Source organism: Papio anubis, chromosome 9, assembly GCF_008728515.1.
Source record: "Papio anubis isolate 15944 chromosome 9, Panubis1.0, whole genome shotgun sequence".
Lineage (NCBI taxonomy): Eukaryota > Metazoa > Chordata > Mammalia > Primates > Cercopithecidae > Papio > Papio anubis.
In genome coordinates, this window is record NC_044984.1 from 115,372,122 (window position 1) to 115,395,567 (window position 23,446).

Here is a 23,446-nt window from a genome sequence, read left to right on the forward strand (position 1 = left end):
GCTGCCATCTACAAATCAGGAAAAGGCCCTCACCAGACACCAAATCTGTCAGCGTCTTGACTTGGACTTCCCAGCCTCCAGAGCTGTAAGAAATAAATGCTTATTGTTTATGAGCCATCCAGCGTATGGTATTTTGTTTTAGCAGCCCAAGTGGACTAAGACTTTGAATTTTTCATTCTTTTTTTTATTTTAAACAAGAATTTTCCCACCACCTACAAAGTGGGCTGTGCTGGGCATTATGAAGGACACAAAGCTGGGGATTGGAACAGCCTGTCTACCTCCTGGAAAGGAGGCACTTTTTCTGTCCCTGAAGGCAGAGGTGGGAAATACACAGATTATGATTGCTAAATTGACCAGAGGCTGTTGATAACCAATTGAAATGTGCATTTTCTATGCTATGGTAGGTGAGTAGCCCACCAGAAAGCTAGGCAAAACGGGAGGGCGAAAGGAAACATTTTATTGCTTGGAGTAAACCTGATCACATGACATCCTTTGATAATAAAGATGCTATCATTTTCCTACACTTTCCTGACTATTATGTACTGTTTGTGTATGGGTTTTAGGAGTTGAGGTGATTTTTTTTTACACTGTATCATCCTCAGTCTCCCATTCTTTGTCTCTTTTTGCCTCAGTTTCCCCAGTCCTCATTTCTTAGAGTTGAGAAGCTCAAATGATCAAGCAATAACCATTAGGACAGCATTAGGCCCTGTGGAAATAAAGAGCACCCAAATGAGAACTAACAAAGGCTATTTATTCTCAACTTGCTGTAGCAAAGGAACCAACCACCATCTCTTGCTTTTGACAGAGATTTAAAGACAGGCAGGAAAATGGGAAGGCTTCAGGGGTACCCTGATTGAGGCTGTTGGTATGGGGAAGTTGGAAGTGCACTGACCAGAAGCAGGGCTAACCATGTGATTGGTCTGGGGAGCTTATTTGGGTTTCTTGGGTTGGTCATAAATAGGAAGGAGGATGGGAGTGGGGGCGGGGAATTAGAGAAGCTGCCAGGTGTTGCCCTGATGGTTTGGGGTTGATTGCTAAAGAAGGTTGTGGGTCAGAGTTCTGTCGTTGTATGTCATGTGGCCACTGTCTATTTGTATATTTAGTCTCTCACACCCCTCCTCTTCCTCCTCCTGGCAGGGCTGGGATAATTCTTTTTTTAAACAGATTTACTTATTTTTATGTTTTAGTTTTTAGACACAGGGTCTTGCTCTGCTGCCTGGGCAGGAGTGTAGTGGCGTGATCATAGCTCACTGCAGCTTCAACCTCCTGGCTCAAGCGATTCTTCTGCCTCAGCTTCTCGAGTACCTGAGACTACAAACGTGCACGACCACACCCAGTGAATTATTTTTTATTTTGTAGAGATGGGGTCTGCCTATGATACCCAGGCTGGTCTTGAATTCCTTGGCTCAAGCGCTCCTCCCACCTTAGCCTCCCAAAGTTCTGGGAGTACAAGTGTGAGCTACCACGTCCGGCCTGGGATAACTCATTACAAAGCTGGTGAGACCTGGGACCTTCCCAGTAGACAATGGGACAGAGTGACTGACAGGATGAGTTCTGGAGTAGATGGCAGAAATGTACACAGAAGTTTCCCAGAGAAAACTAACTGGATGGAAACAGAGCCTCTCCCTCTTTCTTCTTAGAGAGGATGAGAGTGTCACTGTCTTGGATTCCGTAGCTCCCCAGACCCAACCAGTCCTGCAGGACTTGGCCTTGGAATTCTAGCTGCTGCTGCTTCTTAGGAAGCCCCTGCTGGTCTTCAATCTGCTGCTTCAGACCCAGGATGAAGCTGTTAGGATTGATGGCATAGGCGTGGCTCCCACCATCAGGATTCTTCACGAAGACCTGGATCTCGGGGGGGATGGTCTCCAGCAGATAGATGTGAGTGTGGGAGAAGATCCCATATTGGGCTAAGGAGCATCTGCTGCTGAGAAGCTTCCTCTCACTGCCAGGAAGCTGGAAGGACAGACGCTGCAGGCCAGAGCAGCCCCTCGTCCTCCGGATTTTCTCTTTAACTTTCCTTATGGGCTCATAAGGGTTCACAATGAGGTTGAAATCTGGGTAACCCCTCTGCTCCACTGTCACATGGATGTCTCGTGCCCTCTGGAAGGGAGAGGGAGAAGGAGAGGTGTTAAGTCCACACTTCTCTGTCTGATGTGCAAATGTTCCCTTCATCTGTCCTTATCTTTGCAATAGTAGCAGCAGCAGCAGCAGCAAATGTGTAGGGAGTGGTAAGCACCTTCCAGGCTGTATACTGAGCACCTTCCATACCCTTAATGCATTTTATTCTCAGAGCATCTCTATTAGTTGGTGGGTTCTACGGTTATCCCCATGCTATTGATGAGGAAACTGTCTGAGCAGGGTTAAATAATTTGCTGAACACCAATCACATAGGTAGTAATGAGTAGAGCAGATATGTGAAGTGAGGTCAGTCAGACTCCAGAGTCTGTGTTCTCATCACCTCCAGAGGCTACACCCCAGGGCCTGAGAGTCCCAGGTGGCTGGAGAGCACCTGGAAAATGCTGGAGAGGGTCAGGCCTTTAGCTGATTCTTTCCAGAAGAAATATAAGCCTTGGCTGGGTGCAGTGGCTCACACCTGTATTCCCAGCACTTCGGGAGGCTGAGGAGGGCAGATCACTTGAGGTCAGGAGTTTGAGACCAGCCTGGTCAACATGGCAAAACCCATCTCTACCAAAAAATGCAAAAATTAGCCGGGTGTGGTGGCGTATGCTTGTTGTCCCAGCTACTCAGAAGGCTGAAGTGGGAGAATCTCTTGAACCCAGGAGGCGGAGGTTGCAGTAAGCTGAGATCGTGCCACTGCACTCCAGCCTGGGCAACAGAGGGAGACTCTGTCTCAAAAGAAAAGAAAAGAAAAGAAAAGAAAAAGAAAGAAAGAGAGAAAGAAAGAAAGAGAGAAAGAAAGAAAGAAAGAGAGAAAGAGAGTAAGAGAGAAAGAGAGAAAGAGAGAAAGAGAGAAAAGAAAGAAAGAAAGAAAAAGAAAGAAAGAAAGAAAGAAAGAAAGAAAGAAAGAAAGAAAGAAAGAAAGAAAGAAAGAAAGAAAGAAAGAAAGAAAGAAAGAAAGAAAGAAATATAAGCCTGGCATTGCCAAGTTTTCTGATTTGTCAAGATAAAAAATCTTTGCACAATGTTTTCTGTGTTTGTTTTGTGTTTTGAGACAGGGCCTTGCTCTGTCACCCCAGGCTGCAGTGTGCAGTGGTGCAATCTTAACTCACTGCAGCCTTGACCTCCCAAGCTCAAGTAATCCTCCCACCTCAGCCTCCTGAGTAGCTAGGACCACAGGTGTGTGCTGCCTGGCATTCACAGCTAAGTTTTTTTTGAGACAGAGTCTCACTCTGTTGCTAGGCTGAGTGCAGTGGTATTGATCTTGTTTTACTGCAACCTCCCACCTCCCAGGTTCAAGTGATTCTCCTGCCTCAGCCTCCCTAGTAGCTGGGACTACAGGCACATGCCACCACACCCAGATAATTTTTTGTATTTTTAGAAGGAGGAGGGTTTTTACCATGTTACAGGATGAGCCTTTGGTCTCTTGATCTTGATCTGGCTCCGCCTCGGCCTCCCAACGTGCTGGGATTACAGGCGTGAGCCACCACACCCGGCCAAGTTTTGTATTTTTGGTAGAGATGGGGTTTCACCATGTTGCCTAGGTTGGTCTTGAACTCTTGGGCTCAAGGGATCCACCCACCTCGGCCTCCCAGAGTGCTGTGATTACAGGCGTGAGCCACCGCCCCCAGTCTACAATGGTTTTTATATTCAGGAAAAATCCAGAGGCGTATATTTTCCAGCCCATGGGTGGGCCTCCTCATTTGGCCAGTGGGTCCCCATTTATACTCTCTGTACCTTACTGCAGCCTCTGACTCTGCTTCTTCCTTCTGCTCCAAGCAGGTCAGTCTCCTGTTCCTGTACACATCTTGCTCATCCCAGCCTCCCATGCTTTGCCCCCACCATCCTTTATGCTCTGTTCTGAGCATCTATATCCCCCCCTGGCCTTTAGGGCTCATTTCGACCCCTAACTTTTTAAAGGAATTTTCTCTGGTGACTTTAGTTAGCATTTATTCTGCTTCCAGACCCCCAGAGCCTCTGGTTCTGCTGCCTCTTAGCAGAATGATCTTAGTTAATTAACCTCTCTGAGCCTCAGTTTTCTCTTCTGTAAAATGGCAATAATAGTAATGATGATGACAATAATAAAGATAGTGATAATATTCGACCTTACTTTACAGAATTGCCTGTTAGGATCAACTGAGACAGACCTTGGACAAGAGCTTTGCAAACTAGAAAGTGTGATGTTAATAAAATAGATTTTTGTGATCTCTGCCTATACCATAGGTTTGGCATCACATACATATGACTTAGTATTTTTCTTTTTTTGCTTTGTTTTCAGAGTATCTTGTCTTCTCTGGTAATTCTAGCAGTTTTGTGTAAGTTTGTTTCATGGACTTACTTCCTAACGACATAGGGTGAGTTCTTTGAGAGGGAGGGTCTTGTCTTTTTTTTCTTTTTTCTTTGTTTTGAGACAGAGTTTCCCTCTTGTTGTCCAGGCTGGAGTGCAATGGCACGATCTCAGCTCACTGCAGCCGCTGGCTCCCGGGTTCAAGCAATTCGCCTGCCTCAGCCTCCGGAGTAGCAGGGATTACAGGCACCCGCCACCACGGCCAGCTAATTTTGCATTTTTTTAGTAGAGATGGGTTTTTTCCATGTTGGCCAGGCTGGTCTTGAACTCCTGACCTCAAGTGATCCACCTGCCTTGGCCTCCCAAAGTGCTGGGATTACAGGCGTGAACCACCGCACCTGGCCAAGCTTCAGGGTCATGCCTTATTTCTGTGCCTGTGTTGTCCCCCAGCCCCCACCCCCTACCCCATCCCTGAGCACAGCAGTGGCACAGAATGGCTGATTGAGCTGACTTGGCTGGACCCAACTCATACAAAGAATGATCAGGAACACGGAACTGATTCTCCAGTAGGTTATGGGGAAAAGAAAGGAAAGGAGAACAAGAATTTGAAGGTAAGAAACCCGAGGCTCTGAGAACCAAAGAATTTGTCCAAGTTCACAGAGCCCGTGGGTGGTGCAGCTGGCCCTTAAAACAGTGACTCTGAAGTTCTGTTCTCCATCAGCACAGAACTGAATGAGTAAATACTGAGTAGTTGTCTATCATTCTGAGCTTCAAGCCCTTGACAGCCCAGAGAGGAGCCGTTACCTTCACGTTCCAGCTGGTGACGGGGTTCTCCCTGTTGTCATAGCAACAGACCTGTTTCAGGCACTGGCAGGCCTTCTGAGCGACGATGTCCCATCTGTACCCTTCTGCCACGTTGTGGGTGGGGTCAGCAGGATCCAGGATGATGGGCCTGTAACACAGGAAAAGGGTGCCCAGGTTTGTAATGGTTTGGAAGCCTTCAAGCCAGAAAAAAACCTTCTCAGCAATTGTTTAGTCCAGCCACTGAGCATCGTGATGTCCACATCTTGGAGATGTTCAGGAGGGCCCCAAAACACCGCAGGATGGAGACAATGCTATTTCCAAGAATTCCTATCTGGCCAGGTGCCGTGGCTCACGCCTGTAATCCCAGCACTTTGGGAAGCCGATGCGGGAGGGTGGCTTGAGGTCAGGAGTTTGAGAACAGCCTGGCCAACGTGGTGAAACCGTCTCTACTAAAAATACAAAAAGTTAGCCAGGTGTGGTGGCACGTGCCTGTCATCCCAGTACTCGGGAGGCTGAGGCAGGAGAATTGCTTGAACCTAGGAGGTGGAGGTTGCAGTGAGCCAAGATCGCGCCACTACCCTCCAGCAGCCTGGGCGACCAAGTGAGACTGTTTCCAGAAAAAAAAAAAAAAAAAAGATTTCCTCTTTGGGAGAGTGCCTTGGGTGTTTGCAAGGAATCTGGGGGGAGAATGAGGCCCCAAGAGGCATGATAGAGGAATAACAGATGCCCATTCAGGCAGGGGGCCCTTTACGTTCGGTGTAGGCTTTGCAAGTTTAAGGTTAGAGCTGCTGAATTGCTTTGGATAATAGAAACACCACCGCCACCAACTACTGACATTTATGGAAGAACAAGGCTAAATCCTATGCAAATTAACCTATTTTAATCCTTACAGCAATTCTGTAAGGTAGGGACCGTTATTTTTATTGTTGTGATTGTCCTACTTTTACAGATCTCCTTAAGTTCTTTTATTTGTTTTGTTTTTTTTTTTTTTTTTTTTTTTGAGACAGAGTCTCGCTCTGTCACCCAGGCTGGAGTGCAGTGGTGCAATCTCAGCTCACTGCAACCTCCGCCTCCCGGGTTCAGCCAGTTCTCTGCCTCAGCCTCCCGAGTAGCTGGGATTACAGGCACCTGCCACCATGCCCAGCTAATTTTTGTATTTTTAGTAGAGATGGGGTTTAACCATCTTGGCCAGGCTGGTCTTGAACTCCTGACCTCATGATCCACCTGCCTCGGCCTTCCAAAGTGTTCGGATTCCAGGCGTGAGCCACCGTGCCCCGCCTAGATCTCCCTGAGTTCTTACAGCCAGTAGATGGGGCTTCTGCATCTGTCTACTCTCAATAGAGGGCTAATGCCCCTAAGAGTCTCCTTTCTATAAATACAAATATTTTAAAGAACATTGGTTTGAAGGGGATCTTTGTGCAATTTGCTTATTAACTCTTAAGTGACTGCAAGTCCATGATTAAGACTCAGCCTCTTTTTTTCCTCTGTTTCTAAACTGTAATTTTTTTTATTTTATTTTTTGGAATATTTTTTAATTTATTTATTATTATTATACTCTTAAGTTGTAGGGGTACATGTGTATAACATGCAGGTTTGTTACATACGTATAATTTGTGCTTATGTCTGTTGTAATCATCAACTTTTTGCCATTTATCAGGTATGCACTCCCAATGTAATCCCTTCCTCCTCCCATGATAGGCCCCAAAAGTGATGTCTCTCCTGAGTCCAAGCTGATCTGTTGTTCAGTTCCCACCCAAGTGAGTGAGAACATGCGCCCAGCCTTTCTGTCTTTGTGATAGTCACAAGAACATATCGCAGCTGCATCCATGTCCCTACAAAGGACAAACTCATCCTTTTATGGCTGCATAGTATTCCATGGTATATGTGCTTGCATTTTCTTTAATCCAATCTGGCTACTGATGGACATTATTTAAATGGATTCCCAAGTCTTTATATTAGGCTTAGGTAAGCAACAAACATAATGTGCATGTGTCTCTTATAGCATAATTTATAACTTTTGCATATCTCAGTAATGGGATGGTTGGCCATATGGTACATCTTAGTTCTAGATCCTTGAGGAATCGCTATACAATTGTTTGTATAATGGTTGAATCCAGTTTACAATCCTAGCTCAACAGTGTAAAAGTGTTCCTATTTCCACATCCTCCAGTACCTGTTGTTTCTGACTTTTTAATGATCGCCATTCTAACTGTGTGAGATGGTATCTCATTGTAGTTTTGATTTGCATTTCTCTGATGGTACAAAGTGGGATGATGAGCATTTTTCACATGCCTGCTGGCTGTATGAATGTCCTCTTTGAGAAATGTCTGTCTGGGTTATCCTTGGCCTACCTTTTGATGGGGCTGTTTTGTTTTTTCTTGCAACTTGCTGGAGTTCTTGTAGTTCTGATATTAGCCCTTTGTCAGATGAGTAGGATTGCAAAAATTTTCTCCTATCCAGAGAGGGCTGCCTGTTCACTCTGATGGTAGTTTCCTTTACAGTAGAAGCTCTTTATTTAATTAGGATCCCATTTGTCAATTCCTTGTAGCTTTTGCTGCCATTGCTTTTGGGTGGGTTTCCTAGACATGCAAAGCCCCTGCCTCCATGCTTCATGTCCTGAATGGTACTACCTAGGTTTCCTCTAGATTTTAAGTGGCATTAGGTCCACATTTTAAGTCCTCTAATCCATCTTAAATTAATTTTCAGATAAGGAGTAAGAAAGGATCCAGTTCTAGCTTTCTACCGATGGCCAGCCAATCTTTCCCAAGCACTACTTTATTGGGCCAGGGAATCCTTTCCCCATTCTTGTCTTCTGAGGCCTACTAAAGACTGGGATGCACAGATGCATTTCATTCTTGGAGGACTCTGGTTCTGTCCTACTGGTCTATATCCTGTCTTGCACCAGTACCCATGCTGCCTTTGCTACTGTAGCCTCAGTAGTATAGCTCTGGAAGCCTGCAGCTTGGATGCCTCCAGCCTTGTCTCCTTTTTCTTTGACTTAGGGATCGTCTCTGGGAGATGCGGGCTCTTTTTGTCTCCATATGAATCCTTTTAAAGCAGTTTTTTCCTAATTCTGTGAAGAAACTCATTGGTAGCTTGATACTTTGGGTAATTGAATCCATAAATTACCTGGGTAGTATGCATATTTCTACGAGTATTGATTCTTCCGCATCCAAGGAGTATTGTATGTTCTTTTCCATTTGTTGTGTCTCTTCTTTTATTTCCTACTGAGCAGTGGTTTGTAGTTCCTCCTTGAAGAGGTCCTTGGCATCCCTTGTGTTGGATTCCTAGGCATTTGATTCTCTTTTGAAGCAATTAGAAATAAAGTTCATTCATGATTTGGCTCTGTATTTGTCTGTTATTGGTGTGGCAGAACAAGTTTCTCTGTGGATTTCTTGCACATTAATTTTGTATCCTGAGATTCTGCTAGTTGCTTATCAGCTTAAGGAGATTTTATTGAGATAAATGGGGTTTTCTAAATATACAACTGCTGCCATCTGCAAACAGGGACAATTTGACTCTTCTTTCCTGTAACTGAATAATTCCACTTTCTCTTGCCCAATTGCCTCTAGCCAGAACTTCCAACACTATGCTGGGAAGGAGGGTGAGAGGGCATCCCTGTCTTGTGCCAGTTTCTGTGCTGAATTTTTCCAGTTTCGCCCCATTCCAGTATGATATTGGCTGTGGGTTTGCTGGGTAAATAGCTCTTATTATTTTGAGTGTATGTCTCCATCAATACTGAATTTATTGAGCGCTTTTTAGCATGAAGGGCTGCTGAATTTACAAAAGCCTTTCATCTAATGGAGATAATCATGTGGTTCTTGGTTCTTGGTTCTGTTTATATGCTGGATTATGCTTTATTGATTTATGCATCGTTGGAATCAGCCTTTGCATCCCAGGGATGTAGCTTCACTTGATCATGGTGATGCTTTTGATGTGCTGTTGAACTGGGCTTGCTGTGCATTTTATTGAGGATTTTTAACATGTTCCATTGTGGAGCATATTCAAAATCTCTCTTTTGTTGTAGTCTCTGCCATTTGGTATCAGGATGATGTTGGCCCTATAAAAATGAGTTAGAGGATTCCCTCTTTTCTATTGATTGAATAGCTCTAGAAGGAATGGTACTAACTCCCTCCTTATACCTCTGGTAAACTGTTTAAACCATCTTGTCCTGGATTCTTTTGGTTGGTAGGCCATTAACTATCACCCCACTCTAGAGCCTACCACACCTTATTCCAGGGATTCAACTTCTTCCTAATTTTAGTCTCTAAAGAGGTAAGGTCCAGAAACTATCCATTTCTTCTAGGGTCAGTTTATCGGCGAGAGGCAAGCTTGAGCAGTAGCATTCCTGATGGTAGCTCTGTATCCTGTAAAAGAATTAGCCTTTCGGTAATGGGGCACAGTGGTCTGCCATGCCTGTAATCCCAGCACTTTGGGGCCGGGAGGGGTGCCCAGGATCATTTCCTGATGTCAGGAGTTCAAGCACCAGCCTGGGATAACCTGTGAAACTCCATCCTACTAAAAAAAAATACAAAAATTAGCAGGCATGGTGGTGGGCAACCTAAGTAGTCCCAGAAGGCCTGGGTGGCTGAGGTGGGAGGATAGCTTGAATCCAGGAGGTCGTGGTTGCAGTGAGCCAAGATCATGCCACTGAACTCCAGCCTAGGTGACAGAGCAAGATTCCATCTAAAAAAAAAAAAAACCCAACAACAACAACAAAAAAACCCAGCACTTTGTACTCTGGGGCTTGGGAGGGAGCTGCGACTTTATCTGTGTAATAGAATGTGACACAGGCTACTGGAATGAACTGGACTTTGGGCTCCAGGCTGGCTCCTCCCAACACTGACTGTTCCCTAAAACAGTCCTGCCTGAAAGTGCCAGGCTGTCCCATGGGATGGGGTCACTGATCTAAAGTGGCTCATTCTGTTGGTTGGCAGGTGGCCCAACACACGGGGTCTGTGTCCTGTGACCAGTAATCAGACTGGTTCCTTCTGGGGTTTGGATATGGGGATGATGGAGGTCCCTTATACATGGGAGGCAGAGGGGAGCAGGACAGGTGTGGAGAGAGAAGCAGAGGCTGAGGGGAAAAGTGCTGTGGTTCATGAGAGAGAGTGACAGAGAGAGGGAGTCTCAGGTCCTGATGCTTTCTCCATTTTTCTGGGCATGGTTATAATAAATCCTCTTTTCATGAGTGGACCTGGCTTTTCTTCCTTACAAAAGAGACCCAATACTATATAACAGAACATGAAACATTGTGATATTGCTCACACAGGCCCAGAGCTTCTAACACAGGGAATTGTCTGGGTTGGGCTTCCCCTGAAGCAGATCCCCACGTAAGGATGTGGCTGATTTGGAAAGTGATCCCAAGAAGCACGAATAAGGGAGTGAGACAGAGAAGGGAAGGCAGACAACAAAGGGTGGGTATTGAAGTAATTACTACTGTGGTCAACTGGAGGCGATCTTTGGGAAAGAGTATGGAATAGGGCCCGGTGTGGTGGCTCACGCCTGTAATCCCCGCATTTTGGGAGGCCAAGGTGGGTGCATCACCTGAGGTCAGGAGTTTGAGACTAGCCTGGCCAACATGGCAAAGCACTGTCTCTACAAAAATACAAAAATTAGCCGGGTGTGGGTGGTGGGCACCTGTAATCCCAGCTACTCAGAAGCCTGAGGGAGGGGAATCCCTTGAACCCAGGAGGTGGAGGTTGCAGTGTACAGAGGTTGCAGTGAACGGAGATTGAGCCACTGCACTCTACCCTGGGTGACAGAGCAAGACTCTGTCTCAAAAAAAAAAAAAAAAAAAAAAGAAAGAAAGAAAGAAAAAGAAAAAAGCGTATGGAATGAGACCCAGATTCCTTCCATCTTTGGGGTGAGGGAGCTGTGGTATTTATCTACCAGCTCCCACCGGATCTGGTGAAGGGCTGTTCTCAGAGTGGGTCTGCTGGCAAAGGGATGGAGGTGCCGACAATTGGAAGTGAAACCAACCTTCCCTAGAACGGTAAAGGCCGAGGGGATATGAATGGGATGCTGAAGCACACGCTCCAATATAAGCATTTACTCAGCATCTGCCAGATGCTAGATATTGTGGATCCTTAACACACATCTTCTCCAACCCTTGCATCAATCCTGTATCGTATGTTCCAATTTATTCCTGCTTATGGATAAGGGATTGAGGCTCATAGCAGTAGGAAAATGGCTGAGCTGGGATTTAAACTTGAGTCTCCAAGATTCTTTCCATTTTCCCATGCTAGCACCTACAGAGCACTGAAATGGTCTTCAGAGAGCAAGAGGGCCAAGCTAAGGTGGAGGGTGGCTTAGGAAACAAGGAACAGGCTTATACCCGCCCCTTGGCCCCCCAATGGCTTTGATAAGCCACCAACTTGAGATGCCAGCTGTGTTGGTGTGGGAGGTCAATGTTCAACTATGGTGGCAGCCTTACTGCTTAATACCGCCAGTCCATAAAACTCTATACCACGTTACGCTAGCTCCTCTCTTTTTTTTTTCTGTGAGATTTGGGGGGCAAACAGTGGTCCAGTACCTCTCTTTTTTGAGCTGTTGTCTGACACAGTCCTCAATGATTGCATTCTGGAGTGTGTAGTACTTGGTCCAGTAGATACAGATGACGTCATACTCCTGGAGCAGGTCCATCACAGTGGTGAAGCCTTCGTCCAACATGAAATTCTCATCTTCTTCAGTACCCATTTCCCAGGCATAGATGGTTAGAAGTTCGAGAGCATAGAGAGGGGGCAGATTGGCCCTGGGGGACCTGGCTTTCACATACTGTTGAAAGAGATGGGAAGACAGAGAGAGAGAGAGAGACCCTAAGATTCTGTGTAAGGATGGCGTTGGACCAGAAGCTGAGAAATCCAAGTTCTAGTCCTGGCTCTGCTGCCTACTGGCTGTGTGACCTTGGCCACGTCACATTCCATCTCTGGACATAGGTTTCACCATTTTAGAATTAAAGGGCTGAGTGAGTCCATTGGGCTTCAATATGTGCTTGACAGATATAACTCCTGGAATGAATTTATGAACAGGTGTGAGCAGGCTGTGCTCGGTCACAAGCATCCTAGCCTAACCAGTCCCATTTAAATCTATTGTAATGTATTCAGCTTCTGAGAAATGTTTCTTTAAAGAAAGGAAAGGTTTCCTTAGACAGAGGAAAAAATGGTAATAGTTGAGATTCTGTATGAAGATTGGGGTTGCCTCTCTAGCAGACATTCTTTCCTTCCCCATTGCATACTAGCCATGATGTTTGGAAGGGGTTGACCCCCACCTGCAGCTCCAGGATGGACCCTGACTGGCAGAGACCTATCAGCATAAACCTTTCCCCCTTGCAAATGATTGGCTCAAGAGAAGGCATGCGATCTAAGTTGGCTCAACTAGAGTAAAGCCTAGTTCTTTTGTTCAGTGGTTGAAAGAAGAGAAGTCCTCCCTTGTGTGAATATGAGGGAAGGAACAGTTGTGGCCACTTTGCCACCAAGAGGGAAACAAGCCAAAGGACCAAGTTGGCATATAGAGGAATGAGAAGCTGAAAGAATGCCAGAGAAACAGAGCCAGTGCCCTCTCCAGTGCCTGAAGCTCCCCCCTCCACGCCCCGCCCCCCCGACTGTTTAGGGGTTTTCATACATGAGCTGACAATTCTCTTTATTGTTTAAGCTGGTTTGAGTTGGTTTTTGTATTTTTCTCTTACTTGCAAAAGAAAGCATCTTAACTGATACTGGTCACTTCCTGTGTTAAGAATTTCACTGAGGCCAGGCGCAGTGGCTCATGTCTGTAATCCCAGCATTCTGGGAGGCCGAGGCGGGTGGATCACTTGAGGCCAGGAGTTCGAGACCAGCCTGGACAACATGGTGAAACCCTGTCTCTACTAAAAATACAAAAATTAGCCAGGCGTGGTGGCAGGTGCCTGTAATCACAGCTACTTGGGAGGTTGAAGTGGGAGAATTGCTTGAACCTGGGAGGAGGAGGTTGCAGTGAACCAAGATTACGCCACTGCACTGCAGCCTGGGCAAGAGTGAGACCTTGTCTCAAAAAAAAAAAAAAAGAAGAATCTCACTGATAACATTGATACTTAGCCAGAAAGTGAAAATTTTGGTCAAATATTCAGTAGTTTGATATGTGGAAGTAAAATGGACATATTTTCCTATGGCCATCATATATGAATATTAGATCACATCCCAAGGTCAGAGGAAAAAAAACTACAACATTTTGGCCTTGAGACAAACACAGAATCATCTCGTATAATTCTCATCTCCCAAATAAATGAAACTTTGGGCCTTTCCTATAAGTCACTGACTTACTAACAGAAAAACTTTATCCCTGACTTTAGAAATTCAATTTTGAATTAAAATTTATTTATAAGGCCAGGTGCAGTGGCTCACGCCTGTAATCCCAGCACTTTGGGAGGCCAAGGTGGGCGGATCACGAGGTCAGGAGACCGAGACCATCCTGGCTAACACGGTGAAACCCCGTCTCTACTAAAAATACAAAAAACTAGCCCGGGCGTGGTGGTGGGCACCTGTAGTCCCAGCTACTCGGGAGGCTGAAGCAGGAGAATGATGTGAACCCGGGAGGCAGAGCTTGCTGTGAGCCGAGATCGTGCCACTGCACTCCAGCCTGGGCAACAGAGCAAGACTCCGTCTCGAAAAAATATATAAATAAATAAATAAATAAATAAATAAATAAATTTATAAGTTAATTTGTTTTGTAACTTTTTGTGAATTCATACTTAACACTCAAATTTGTAAACCATAACTAATAACATTATAATTTTGTTAGAAATTTAAACCATGGTAATATAACTTATTTTCTCCAATACTAGTGAAATGTTATATTCTTAAAACTTAGATGATATATAAAATGTAGGATGCCTGTAATCAGTAAGATGTAAGCCTTAGTGAATGGATAAAAACATTACCCAGCTCAACTTACTTCACCTCCTGGCTCAAGTGATCCTTCCGCCTCAGCCTCTCAAGCAGCTGGGACTACAGGAACCCACCACCACCCCCAGCTAATTTTTTAATGTTTGTATTTTTTGTAGAGACGGGGGTTTCACCATGTTGCTCAGGCTGGTCTTGAACCCTTGGGCTCAAATGATCCTCCTACCTCAGCCTCCTAAAGTGCTGAAATTACAGGCGTGAGCTACCACATTTGGTCAGTAATTGTTTTTTCTTTAAATCCCTATTACATTTTATTTTTATTTTATTTTATTTTTATTTTTATTTTTTTGAGACAGAGTCTCGCTCTCTTGCCCAGGTTGGAGTGCAGTGGCATGATCTCGGCTCACTGCAAGCTCTGCCTTGGGGGTTCACACCATTCTCCTGCCTCAGCCTCCCAAGTAGCTGGGACTACAGGTGCCCGCCACCATGCCTGGCTAATTTTTTGTATTTTTAGTAGAGATAGGGTTTCACCGTGTTAGCCAGGATGGTCTCGATCTCCTGACCTCGTGATCCGCCTGCCTCAGCCTCCCAAAGTGCTGGGATTACAGGCATGAGCCATCATGCCCGGCCTATTTTATTTTTATTGGATCAAATCTTTCCTTCTGCTGTCTGATTCCCTTGTAACTTCTCTGCAAGTTTTATATAATAAATGATTTTTGTCTCTGAGTTCTGTTTTGTAGTTGGAGTTTCCACTGATTATCTTGGGGGCAGATCTTGTTTCTAAAACTGACTGAACTGCTGCCTGAGAAATGTCCCTGAGGGCTGTTGACACTCACACATGCCCTCTTTTCGACTCCTGGGGTGGAATTAAAAAAATCCTTCCTCTTGTTGGGCCCTAACCTGCTGTGATTAATGGCCACGGAGCCTGGCGAAGTTGACATCTGCCAGTCCTAGACTGTAATTGAAGGGTAACAAGAACTTGTGGGGTGGGTGCGGTGGCTTGTGCCTGTAATCCCAGCTCTTTGGGAGGCCAGGGTGGGAGGATCACTTGAGACCACTTCGAAACCAGGCTGGTCAACATAGTGAGACCCTGTCTCTACAAAAGAAATATAAAAAAATTAGCCAGGCATGGTTGTGTGTGCCTGTAGTCCCAGTTACGTAGGAGGCTAAGGTGGGAGGACCGCTTGAGCCAGGGAGGTCTTGAGCCAGGGAGGTAGAGGCTACAGTGAGTGGTGATCGCACCACCACACTCCAGCCTGGACAACAAAGCAAGACCCTGTCTCAATAAATGAATAAATAAGAATAAAATAAAATAAAAAGAACGAGTTTACTGAAATACTGTAGAGTACCTATTTTTCTCCTTCCTTCTCTGTTTCTTTCTCCTCCTCTCTTCCTTTTCCACCTTCTTCACTGACGGTTTCACTTTACATTTCAAAAGACTAGCATTCTCTCCCTCTCTACCTGCTTCCATTTCCCCTGGGTGCAGTTTCCTGAGATGAAAATCAGGCCCTGTCTTTCCTCCCCACCCTCCTCCCTCTCCTTGCCCCCACCATCCTGCCAGCCCCCTCACCTGCTGGTACCAGTGTTTCACTAGGCGCAGGAGGCTCTTCAGCTTAGTTGGCCGATGTTTCACGAAATTTCTCTGCAGCTCGCTGAAGGATGGGGAGAAATTTCCAGGACCACCACAGGCCTTGATCAGGCTCACATAGATCTCAGGGGGTGGCTGGGAGTTGGGAAGAGAAGGCCCTGAGGAGTGAGGGAGCAAAGGGAGAGATTGGGGATTGAGGAAGCCGGAGGGTAGTAAGTAGTATTTTGGGGAGAGCCTGCTTATACATTGGAGTTATCCCTCCAGGGACACTTGAGACCTCGTATCTACAGAAACCAAAGGTTTGCCTTGTCTAACTGTCTTTTTTGTGAAATTCTCACTCTCGAGAACGAACATTGGGCTTTCCACGCGTCAGGCCGCTCCTATTGTCCTCCCTGAATGTCCTCAATGTCCCTCGTTTTCTTTAATGTCTGTTTTGGATCTCTTTCAACACTCATAGGGAGGCCAGGCACAGTGGCTCTTGCCTATAATCCCAGCACTTTGGGAGGCCGAGGTGGGCAGATCACCTGAGGTTAGGAGTTTGAAATCAGCCTAGCCAAGATGGCGAAACCGCATCTCTACTAAAAATACAAAAATTAGCCGGGCATGGCATGGTGGTGGGCACCTGTAATCCCAGCTACTTGGGAGGCTGAGGCTGGAGAATTGCTTGAACCCTGGAGGCAGAGGCTGCAGTGAGCCGAGATTGCACCATTGCACTCCAGCCTAGGCGACAGAGCGAGACTCCGTCTCAAAAAAACCCAAAAACTCATAGGGAGAACCAGTTCCATGGTACACATCACTGAGACATTCCAGCACTCTCTTCCTTGCTAAAATCAGATCCTGTCTCTTACACCTTCTCCCAAGAGCAACTCCACGCAGCCGGCCACTGCAGCTAATAGGAGTTAGCACATGAGAGGAAACCTCTAGGGTCTGGGCTTGCAGCACGTAGGTTTTACCTCAAACACCTAGGACTCTGCCCCAGGACAAACAACAGGGCCAGTGAGTTAGTGCTCCCGAAGCAGCCCCCAACCAGTGACGGCTGGGAAGCTGGCTCCAGCCTCCCACTTGGGATCCCGCGGAGGCACATTCCGTAACGTGACTGCGAGTTCTCCCAGGACGTGAAGCTGAGGGTGGTGACTTGCCCACGGATGCATGTTGTATTGAATTCTTGCCTTTCCCATCTCAATTCTGTACTTCCCTACCAGTGCTTCCTGGGATGAACACCCAAATAAACTGCTTGTCCTCACATCCATGTCTTAGAATCTGCTTCTAGAAAATGCAGTGACAGACCCCCACCCCCACTTTTAGCTCCTTCCCCTCACTGGGTGTCAGAGCCCCCTGAATGTTCTTTCCCCAGAAAGTCACTTCCTGAGCACTCTTTCTGTGGTTATCCAGGCCACCGTTTACATCATTTGCAATCGTGTTTTTTTTTTTTTTTTTTTTTTTTTTGTGACAGAGTCTTGCTCTGTCGACCAGGCTGGAGTGCAGTGGCTCAATCTCGGCTCACTGCAACCTCCACCTCCAGGGTTCAAGTGATTCTCTGCCTCAGCCTCCTGAGTAGCTGGGATTACAGGCAACCACCACCACACCCAGCTAATTTTTTTTTTTATTTTTAGTACAGATGGGGTTTCACCATCTTGGCGAGGCTGGTCTTGAACTCCTGACCTTGTGATCCACCTGCCTTGGCCTCCCAAGGTGCTGGGATTACAAACGTGAGTCACCACGCCCAGCCTGCAATCATGTATTTATCTCTGCAATTCTTTGGTCAATTTCTGTATTTCAAGTTAAGCGACATGATAGCCAGAGTTGGGTTAATCCTGTGCACTGTAATAACCCAGCCCTAAGCATAGGACACAGATGGAATGAATAAATGTGGGTGTGTGCACATGGCCATGAGTAAAGGTGAGACACTGGGAAGTCTCCTGGGATGGGCAAGTGTGTGAGTCGGGTGGGCTTCCCCTCTCCTTACCCAGGGCTCTGTAGGCAGGCACGATGGTGACCGTGATGGGCTCCGCAGTCCCCCTGGTCTGGATGGTGAGGACGAGAGCATTGGGGACTCTCTGCTCCACCCTCAGGTCCTCGAGCCCGAGGGCCAGCAGGTCCTGGCTTTGCCACATGGTTTTCCGTATCAGCCTCAGAACTTCTTGGTGGTGCTTAGCTGCCTCCTGGAAGCTGTGGAAACAGCTCAGAAACGCCACCAGCTCCACCTCTCTGGTGCTCCTGAGAACTGTGCCATTCCCGAAGGAGCCCACCTGCAGAACACAGAGCCGTCACCCTGAGGCCCACTGCCATGTGCCAGGCAACCCCTGCAGCACTTCACATGCACGGTCTCACTGAATGCTCACCACCCGCTGAGGGATGGGTAGTGGGTGGTACTGATACCCACACTTTACAGGTGAGAAAACTGAGATGTCTGGAGGATCTCGAGACATGGGACCGAGAAATGGGGCAGCCTGAAAAAGATCTTGACTCTTCCCTGTTTCTTAGCTGGGTAAATGTTCTGACTCCTAAGACCTTCATCTGTAAAATGAAAGCAATGGTGGAACATGAGTCACTGGGCCACTGGGAGGATCAGATGAAATAATGTATACCAAGGGTTTGGTGGGGTGCCTGGCACACAGGAAGTCAGCAATAGGTTTCTCTTTCTCCTCATTAGTCATTTGTCCTGGGTCTTGCAGTTTTCAGCCCTCAGAGCCCAGCCTTTTTTTTTTTTTTTGAGACAGGGTTTTACTCCCATTGCCCAGGTTGGACTGCAGTGGTGCGATCTTGGCTCAAGCGATCCTCCTACCTCAGTCTCCCAAGTAGCTAAGACTACAGGCATGTGCCACCATGCCTGGCTAATTTTTGTGTTTTTTTGTAGAGATAGGATTTTGCCATATTGCCCAGGCTGGTCTCGAACTCCTGGACTCAAGCGATTTGCCCCCTTGGATGCCCCAAATGCCCAGCTTCTTATCTACTACACTGCATTGCTTCTGAGACCCAGTCTTCTTATCCACAGAGTAAGGCCAACTCCAGAGGAATGGTAGCATCTACTCCTATAGGGTTGTTTGAGGATTCTGGGGGTGGTGGTGGGGCTGAATAATTTCATGACATTATAAAGCAAGGAGCAAGTTTGCCTGGTGGATTTAAGAGCCACAGGCTGTGAAATGGGGCAGCCTGAAAAAGATCTTTACTCTTCTCTGTTTCCTAGCTGGATAAACACTCTGACTTCTAAGACCTTCATCTGTAAAATGAAAGTAATGGTGGAACAAGAGTTACTGGGCTACTGGGAGGATCAGATGAAATAATGTATGCCAAGCGTTTGGTGGGGTGCCTGGCACACAGGAAGTCGGCAATAGGTTTCTCTTTCTCCTTATTATCCAGCTTAGACAATCCCTTCTGCTGCCGGGCTGTCAGTTTTCCCCCTTAGTAACAGAAGGAGGTTGAGAAGGGATTTTTTGATGTTTTGAGATTCTAGATGAGCTCTCCAGGCCCTGTTGCCTTTGGTATGCAAAGCCCCACAACTCTCTGGCCGCCTCTCCTGCTCATTCCGTGTCTGCAGGCGGAATTGCTACAGAGGCACCAGACCCCCAGTGGGCTACTTTTCCTGGTGGATGGAGTCACTGCACATGAATCAGATTCTAGCTGTTGCTGGATGACATAACACGCCCTGTGTGACATGAGCACGGATGCTGGATGACATGAGCACGCCCTGTGTCCGGCACCCCTGAGAGCCCTGTGTACATATTATCCCTTTTAATCTTTACTTCCCAGCCAGGCACCGTGGCTCACACCTGTAATCCCAGCACTTTGGGAGGCCAAATTGGGCAGATCATGAGGTCAGGAGTTCGAGACCAGCCTGGCCAACATGGTGAAACCCCGTCTCTACTAAAAATACAAAAATTAGCCAGGTGTGGTGGTGTGTGCCTATAATCCAACCTACTGGGGAGGCTGAGGCAGGAGAATCACTTGAACCCAGGAGGCAGAGGATGTGGTGAGCTGAGATCTCACTACTGCACTCCAGCCTGGGTGACACAGTGAGACTCCATCTAAACCACTCCCCCCAAAAAAAACCCTTCACTTCCTGTATTGAGGTGGGTACTAGGAGAATTATTTCCAATTGTACAGATAAGAAGACTGAGGCAATGGGGAGCTTGCCATGGTCTCCCAGCCAGGAGGCAGCGGAGTTAGAGAAAGAGCCAGAACTCAAGTAGTGCGTGGTTCTTCTGCCTCTTTCTTCCTCGTGACCCAAGGCTGTGAGCCAGTCCCTGCTTCCAAGGGATCACAGGCATTCAGACCCAGCACCTCCACCCCCTGGGAGAGGGCTGGAGATGGCACCCTGTGTGTGAATGAAGGACACGTTCCCCCCAAAGGCCAGTCTAGACTTCCCTTTCTTTTTGAGACAAGGTCTTGGTCTGTTGCCCAGGCTGGAGTGCAATGGCACGATCTTCACTCACTGAAGCCTCGACCTCCTGGGCTTAAGCAATCCTCCCACCTCAGCCTCCCGAGTAGCTGGAACTACAGGCATGCACCACCACGCCCAGCTAATTTTTTATACATTTTTTGCAGAGTCGGGGGTCTCACATTTTGCCCAGGCTGGTCTCGAATTCCTGGGCTCAAGCAGTCCTCCCACCTTGGCCTCCCAAAGTGCTGGGATTACAGGCGTGAGCCACTGTGCCTGGCCTAGACTTCCCGTTCTGCCTTTCCCACTGGTAAGATCCAGGCAGAGAGAAAAGAACACATCCAGAACATGCTTCCTGATTTGCTTTGGTTTTAAACGTATTTAAGCACAATTCATTTGAAGACAAGCATTCCCTTATGTGGACCAGCTCCACTCACTAGATTTTCAGAGGGTGGGGAAAGGGAGGGTTTAGACTTGAAATAAGATATATTATTCCTCATTAGTCACGGCTCTCTGGGGATTGCTACCATTTAGTTACTTCAAGAGGAGAAGTGGCTATGATGTGCAGGAAGAATTTGAGGCTTGGGTAAATAGCATTTCCTGCCGTAAAAACTCATTCTTGGCTGGGTGCAGTGGTTCACACCTGTAATCCCAGCATTTGGGGAGGCTGAGTTGGGTGGATCACTTGAGGTCAGGAGTTCGAGACCAGCCTGGTCAACATGGTGAAACCCCGTCTCTACTAAAAATACAAAGATCAGCCAGGCGTGGTGGCGTGCACACACACAAAAATAAACTTATTCTTGTAGCATCCTCCTCTTACCAGGCATTCCTTATTCCCTCCACTTTGTTCTCAAGGTTGTTGGGGAGGGGGTGGTCTGGGAGGGTCTGCCAGAGTCAAACATGAGTCCCAGGCCCAGAAGAAAGCTTGGCAAGAATTCTAATGATGCTTCTGTTTCTGAGCATTTATCATGCATGAATCATTGAGTCTGCATTGCCCCACTGGCTTGGTGAAGGAGAAATGATGAAACCCCAGTCACAGATGAGAAGACTGTGGGTTTGAGAAATAAGAGTGGGAAGGTCAAAGCCACACAGCTGGTAAGGGAGGAAGTGAAGAGTCTGTCTAGTATCAAAATTTGTGGTTTCTCACTTATAAATTGTATGGCCTCAGGCTTCATATGCTGGGGATAGGTGCAAAGAACGGATAGGGGCCCAGGGCTTCTAGATCCCTCTGTGAGTTGGTTGCCCCTAGAGAGAGAACTTGAGCACTGGGCTGGGAGTCAGGGGTCCTAATTCTAGTATTGCCTTTGCCACCAACTCGCTGTGTGACCTTGGGATATCTCTCCCCTCTCTGTGCCCCAGTTTACTTAATTATTTAAGTGAGTCATTGGTTAGACTGTCTGATTCTCCAAAGGCTTTCTAGCTCTGACCCTCTTGAATTTTGATCTTAACTAGCACAGGAGGTGGCATGAAACAGCTGGAGGAAGGGCTTGGGGAAAAATCTCAGTGAGGGGGGCTTGGGTTCCTTGAGTCAAGTTCAAATCCTAGCTTCAACACTGTGTGACCTTGGACAAGTCATCTCACCTCTCTGAGCCTCCATTAAAAAATCATTTTAGTCCGGGTGCAGTGGCTCACTGTAATCCCAGCACTTTGGGAGGCCAAGGAGGGTGGATCACGAGGTCAGGTGATCAAGACCATCCTAGCCAATACGGTAAAACCCCATCTCTATGAAAACACAAAAAATTAGCCAGGTGTGGTGGTAGGCATGTGTCATCCCAGCTACTTGGGAGACTGAAGCAAGGAAATCGCCTGAACCCGGGAGGCGGAGGTTGCAGTGAGCTAAGATTGTGCCACTGCACTCCAGCCTGGTGACAGAGCAAAACTTAATCTCAAAAAAAAAAAAAAAAAAAAAAAAAAAGAAACAAAATCATTTTATTGGACGGTCAGACATGGTGGCTCACATCTGTAATTCCAGCACTTTGGGAGGCCAAGGTGGGCATATTCTTGATCCCAGGAGTTCGAGACCAGCATGGGCAACATTGGTGAAACCCTGTCTCTACAAAAAATACAAAAATTAGCTGGGCATGGTGGTGCATGCCTGTAATCCCAACCTATTTAGGAGGCTAAGGATCACCTGAGCCCAGGGAGATCGAAGCTACAGTGAGCGGTGATTGTGCCACTGCACTGCAGCCTGGGTGACAGAGCGAGACTCTGTCTCTAAAAAAAAAAAAAAGTCATTTTATTATAAAAAAGTTAAAACATATAGAAAAGTAGAAAGATGATACAACTAACACTCATATATCCAACTAGTTGATTCAACAAGTCTAAATTCCTGGCTACATTTGCTTAATATAAGCCACGTTAAAGTAAATTACAGGCACCAAGGAACGTTGTCCCTAAAATACTCTGGTGTTCATGTCCAAACAAAAGAGAACATTCTCCCTGATAACCACAAGACTACTGTTACACCTAACAAAATCAACAATGATTTCCTATATCACATATATATATATAGTATCTGATATCTAGGCCATATGGAAATTTCCCAGTTGTCCCCAAACTGTATTTTACAGATGGTTCATTCACACCAGGATCCAACCACGGACCTTGCGTTGTATTGGTTCTGAGCCTCCATTTTGCTAATCTGTAAACTGGGAAAAGAATAGCACCTATCTCACAGGGTGCAAGAATTAGAGATAGTGTATGTTAAGAGGTTAGATGTGAACTATTGTTACTAGAGTCATTCTGCTCCAGGCAGTGGTGCAGTGGGGTGTAGACAGCGAGGTGGGATGGGGTGTTCTGCGATGTCATCAGCATGGGTTAGGGATAAGGAGGACAGGGGTCCCCAGCATCTTCAGGGACGTGGACTCTGATACTGGGTTTTGTCCTGTGTGGGGGCTGGAGGACCCCAGTCTTACCTTGATTACCTTCAGCACCTGCACATCCTGGTCCAGCCCACGCTTTCCCTGGAAATGCTCCTGCCTCAGAAACTCCTCCACGGTCCGCACAGCATCTAGAACCTCCTCCTTCCACTCCCGGTGGGGCTGCAGCCACTGAGCCACGAAGGAGTCCAGCCTGGAGGCTGGCGTGCTGTACAGTTCCTGCATCAGTGCCATCTCTGTCCCGAGAGTACCACTGCTGGGCAAATATATAGCCGGGCAGATATATAGCCAGGCACCTACCCAGCTCCCTGGCGCACACCTCCTTTTTTAAGGCAGCTCCTCCTCAACTGCCCTCCGGTGCTCTATGGGATGAAGCTCCTAGCAGAGAGGAAACCAGGTGTGATGGGCTGACTCCAGGTCCCCCTTCTTGGAGACCCCCTTGCTGCAGTAGGGGCACAGGAGGACGCTGGGCTGAGGCTGGAATGTCTGGGGCCACCTTAACAGGTTGGCCGTCTA

At 46.9% G+C, this 23,446-nt stretch overlaps 1 protein-coding gene across 1 annotated transcript; it reads right to left on the minus strand.

Annotated features, from left to right (window-relative positions):
• Positions 1-1,332: 1,332 nt before the first annotated feature.
• On the minus strand, positions 1,333-23,446 carry OASL (2'-5'-oligoadenylate synthetase like). The gene is made up of 6 exons (XM_003907273.5): positions 22,967-23,446; positions 17,640-17,922; positions 15,656-15,831; positions 11,745-11,986; positions 5,210-5,357; positions 1,333-2,100 (listed from the first exon to the last, which is right to left on the minus strand). Exons 1-6 carry the CDS (start codon positions 23,162-23,164, stop codon positions 1,600-1,602), a joined length of 1,548 nt encoding a protein of 515 aa, XP_003907322.1. The 5' UTR covers positions 23,165-23,446; the 3' UTR covers positions 1,333-1,599.

Coding starts and splice junctions, on each gene's coding strand:
- OASL (XM_003907273.5), bottom strand. CDS start 23,164: ATGGCACTGATGCAGGAACTGTACAGCACGCCAGCCTCCAGGCTGGAC. Junction 11,987..15,655: donor TGAAACACTGGTACCAGCAG/GTGAGGGGGCTG, acceptor CTCTTTCAACAG/TATGTGAAAGCCAGGTCCCC. Junction 2,101..5,209: donor TCACCAGCTGGAACGTGAAG/GTAACGGCTCCT, acceptor TCTCCCTTCCAG/AGGGCACGAGACATCCATGT.